At 40.7% G+C, this 4,867-nt stretch overlaps 1 protein-coding gene across 1 annotated transcript; it reads right to left on the bottom strand.

Annotated features, from left to right (window-relative positions):
* Positions 1–361: 361 nt before the first annotated feature.
* Positions 362–2,299, bottom strand: LOC120931415 (beta-1,3-galactosyl-O-glycosyl-glycoprotein beta-1,6-N-acetylglucosaminyltransferase 3-like). The gene has a single exon (XM_040342827.1). The coding sequence runs from the start codon at positions 2,215–2,217 to the stop codon at positions 886–888; it is 1,332 nt and encodes a 443-aa protein (XP_040198761.1). The 5' UTR covers positions 2,218–2,299; the 3' UTR covers positions 362–885.
* Between the last annotated feature and the right edge of the window lie 2,568 nt (positions 2,300–4,867).

Below are 4,867 nucleotides of genomic sequence, written 5' to 3'. Positions count from 1 at the left end.
TGTCTGACTCACAGGATAAGGTGTAGAAAAAATATATACTTGTGTAAGGTTTAAAAGTTGTCCATTTATGATATTGACTTTAAAGTGATTCTAATTTTTTTTATAATGTCTGCAAATGGAATCAACATTTTATGACTGGAGTTTCCATAAATGATAGAAATTGTGCAACACATTCAGCAATACGATCATAGAAAATGAATGAGCTCACAATGACTCACTGTGTGATAACCAGAATAATAATACGGAGAGAGAGAGAGAGAGAGAGAGAGAGAGAGAGAGAGAGAGAAAGAGACAGAGAGAGAGAGAGAGAGAGAGAGAGAGAGAGAGAGAGAGAGAGAGAGAGAGAGAGAAATGCCAAGATTCTGTATAGAAAATATATAGAAAAAATTGAAAATTAAAATCCATACACCTCAAAGAGCAGACATAACAATTAGATTAAGATAATCTACAGTATTTCAACAACAACATTAAAAATGTTGTGAGGTCAGAGGCAAATACAGCAATTTCCACAGATTAGGGTCTGTATCAATTAAGCATAGTCACTAATACAATCTAAAGCACAAATTACGAAGTGCATTACATTTAGCAACCAATCTGAATCAGTTTTACACTTCCAATATACTTATACTTGTTCCACCTAGCAAACAATCAGAATGTTTGTTTAATGGTCAGATTTGGACTGCACATATAAGTTAAAGTTCATACTTTGAAAAATAAGAAACTCATCAGTCTAGGTGCTCTTTGCTCCTTGACTGTTTTTTCTAATAAGTGAATTATTTCACCAGTATAATATATGCTGCATACATCTATGTGTTTTCATGTTGCACATAGATAAATTTGTGCTATGCCTCACTAAATATATATAAAAAAAAGGATACCTGATGACTATAAATTTTTTTGGTATACGGTTTTATATCGTAAATATTCCTCCAAGCAATGTATAGCAGTATCATCTAGCTTTGGGTCAAATTTGTTGGCAATCAGGTGATGTTGTTTAATTAACCAGCTGAGATCTCCAACACCGTTGACACATACTGCTCTTCTGTGAGTTCCAGTACAAAGAGGATAAGCAGCCCCTTTGGTTATGTCACCCTCATCGTATGACCACCTAACCATTCGAGCCATTGCATTCATGTCTGATTGTTCATACTTTCCATTGAATGGAGTGGAACCTGGAACAACAGGCATTCTGTTCAAAGTAGCCCAAAGGTGTTCATCTGGACTGTAAGTGTCTTTGGCCCAATCTATAAACTTTTGAACTTCTGGTTCTTCAAATATATACTTCACAAAATCTCTGGACACCACAAAGTAAGCATTTCCTGTGAACATCGGGCTTGTAATCGGTGGTGGCACTTTTATAGTCTCAGTTTTAGAAATTTGATCACCTACTTCATAGTGAAATTTCCAGCGTGTTTGTTTGTATTGTGAAGGCTTTTCAGATTCCATTGTGTTTCTTCCATTTAATGTTGTCAAAACACGCACAATTTCAGCATTTGTTTTAAGTGGGAAGTCTGAGCCACAAGTGTTTAGAAGGTATTTCCATTGAATGCTACTTTTAAGTAGCTCCTCCATGCAGTTGAGATCAGCCTGGACTCTTGACCAAGAAGCATAGACCACTTTCTCCAGTTTAGATGCCACAAAAACATTATCAAAGCATGAGGTGATAGCTCTCACTGCCTCCTTGAACTTTGCTGGAGACTTTTCATCCACATGGATACAATAGATGTTCTGAGGAAAATAAATTGCTCTCAATAGCCTCTCAAACATCTCAATGTTCTCATGAATGACCATTGAATATGCAATGGGAAAATCCTCTTCTTCCTTGCTCATAGGAATAGTAATATATTTTCTTAATTGTTTGAATTTTTGGCAATCTGTAGTCAGGTTTAAATACATTTGTTCAGACAAATATACATTCTTCTTTTTCAAAGCAGTATTAACGTCTAATGCCTTTTGTATAGCTCCAGAGTCTCCCTTAACAATCTTGGAACAATTTAGCTCAGTGTGTTCCTGTAGTTTTAGACTTACAAGTTCATAGAGTTCATCCCTACAGATCTGACTCTTGACACTCTCTCTGTCAGTCTGAATGTCTTTCAAGGTGCATGGATTGTAGAATGTGTATTTAATGAGAAAGCCAGATGACAAAGCTAGTAGAATGAAGATTGGAAGCTTCTGAAGAGAAAAGCACCGAAGCCTCCTGAAGTCACACGGTGACATTCTTCCAATTGAGGATGCACCAGCTGTATGAAAAATGTAGTTGTGTTCCTTTAGATTCTTTCTGAAAGCTAGCTTTTCAAGACTTACGACTATATATAAAGTGTGGTGAGCAATGATTACACCCACTAGGATTTACATACTTCAGGCATTAGGTTACTGATTACCATTCTACCTAAATGTTGAAATAAGTAACACGTTGCAAGGATGAAAGAAATTGCTACGGTAAATGTCTGAGGGCGTGTAACTTAGGTGGATTAACATCTTATTATTTCCTCCATTCATTATGAGCTCCGCAGATAACTCTTAACCATTTAAATTCTAAGATATCTGACAAAGTTACAATTTTAGAAAATGAAATAATGCATACGGTAAGAATCTTATTTCACTATGCATCCCTTTAGAATTTTCACAAACATGTTTTATTCTTGGCATGTGCAGCAAGGAGAAAACTCAGTTACTTATTGGTGGATCGGTATTCGGTAATAATTAAATGTAAAAGTGACTAAAGTGCACATAGATGATATCCACATTTTATGAACACATGGCAGAGGTTTAGTACTGAATATTTCAAAAACATTGGGCCAGATTCAGCAAAAACTGCGGTGGCGTAACGTATCGTCTTTACGTTACACCGCCGCAAGTTTTCAGCGCAAGTGCCTGATTCACCAAGCACTTGCGTGTAAACTTACGGCAGTGTATTGTAAAGACGTCCGGCGCAAGCCCGCCTAATTCAAATGGGGCGTGTACCATTTAAATTAGGCGCGCTCCAGCGCCAAATGTTCTGCGCATGCTCCGTTTGGAAATTTCCAGCCGTGCTTTGCGCGAAATTATGGCGCCCCGACGTGTTTGTGAATGGCGACGTGCGTAACGTACTTACGCCAATTTTTTTTTTTTTTAATTCGACGCGGGAAAGACGGCCATACTTTAACATGGCTGGTCTAAAGTTAAGGCATGAAAAAGCAGCCTTAACTTTGCGATGGAAAAAACGACTTGCGACGACGTAACGCACGCGAGTACCTTCATGGATCGCCGTAAAAGCTCATTTGCATACCCGACGCTGGAAAACGATGCAAACTCCACCCAACGGCGGCCGAAGTATTGCAGCCTAACATCCGAAGGCGTACGAAGCCGTAAGCCAGTCGGATTTTAGCCAAATGCCGTTGTATCTTGTTTGTGAATCACAAATTAAGATACGACGCGTCAAATTTGAAAATACCGATACTCCGGCGTATTTCTTCTGTGAATCTGGCCCATTATATTTATCAAGTTTATACATACAGAAAATAAGTCATTTAATAATCAATGTAATCAATGTGTGCACCTGTTATTGCACAATATGTTCATCCATATTGAATAGCTAAGTAAATATCCTTACCAGACTTCAGAATCCCCCAGTGCCAACTATTTATTGGAGTCCATTGGAGCCTCTATAATTATTTCCATAATAGATTGTGGAAAATTATTTAAAACTCCAAATATAGAGCAAGCCTAAGCAAATATTGAAAAAAGCTGCCCCACAGGAGGACAGTAAATCTATATGTAATTTAACAGGCTATTTAGCCTGCTTGCTTGGGGTTCCACTCAGAGGCGGCTCTTTAATTAGGCAAACTAAGGCCTTGCACTCACAGGGGCCCCTCGTCCGCCTAACTTACCCAATGCATTACCCCAGTTTTGAGGGACAGGGGACCTTAACGCTGCTGTGCTCGGGCAGTGTTAAGAGCCCTGACTCAGGAGAGGGGCCGCCAGAGTCCCTAACACCCACTGAATATCGGTGACACCACCTCTTGTGATGTCAATGACCCAGCATGCCCTCAGTCAATGACGTCACAAGGGGGTGGGTTCACAGGTGATATCCCCCCTGCCCCTTAGTTATTAAAAAGTAGGATCAGGGGGCCGTCTTGTTAAAGGCGGCTTCCAGATTCTGATAAGCCCCCTGCCTGCAGACCACTGGCCAGGGTTGTGGAGAAAAAGCTCTTGTTCTCAAATTATTTTTCCCATCATGGGCGTGAGTGGAGCCCCATGTCAAGTTTTGCCTAAGGCCTCACAAAGCCTAGAGCCGCCTCTGGTTCCACTTTAAAGCGGAGCTCCAAACCCCCCACTTCATAAATTAAAAGTCAGCAGCTATACAAATACTATAGCTGCTGACTTTGAATATTAAAACACTTACCTGTTCAGGAATCCCACGATGTTGGCACCCTAGCAGATTTTTCGATCGTCTCTCGGGTGCTGCCGCCATCATTCCATGTAAGGGAAACTGGCTGTGAAGCCTTGTGACTTCACGGCCAGTTCCCTACTGCACATGTGTGAAGCGCACTGCGAATTATGAATAGCCCAGCAGCATTGGAAGGAGGAGGGGGACCGCACTTGCGGGCGATCTCGCCGTGGCAAGGTCTCCCAGAAGTGGGGACAGGTACCTGTCAAAAACAGGTACCCGCTCCCCCTAAAAGGTGCCAGATATGGCAGGCGGAGAGGGGAGGAAGCAAACAAGCAGAGCTTCCTCTTTGGATGGAGCTTCACTTTAAAGTGACCCTGTCCCTACAGAGAAGGTAGTCTATCAATAAAGAATGAATATACTTACCTTTCTGGTATCTTCACTGCTTTCCAGTGACTGCATGTATGCCACCCCTCTGGCTTTGTAGAATACCTCTTT

The sequence above is a fragment of the Rana temporaria genome, chromosome 3 (genome assembly GCF_905171775.1).
Source record: "Rana temporaria chromosome 3, aRanTem1.1, whole genome shotgun sequence".
NCBI lineage: Eukaryota > Metazoa > Chordata > Amphibia > Anura > Ranidae > Rana > Rana temporaria.
Note: the sequence above shows the minus strand (reverse complement) of the source record. Positions and strands in the feature narration are given on the sequence as shown.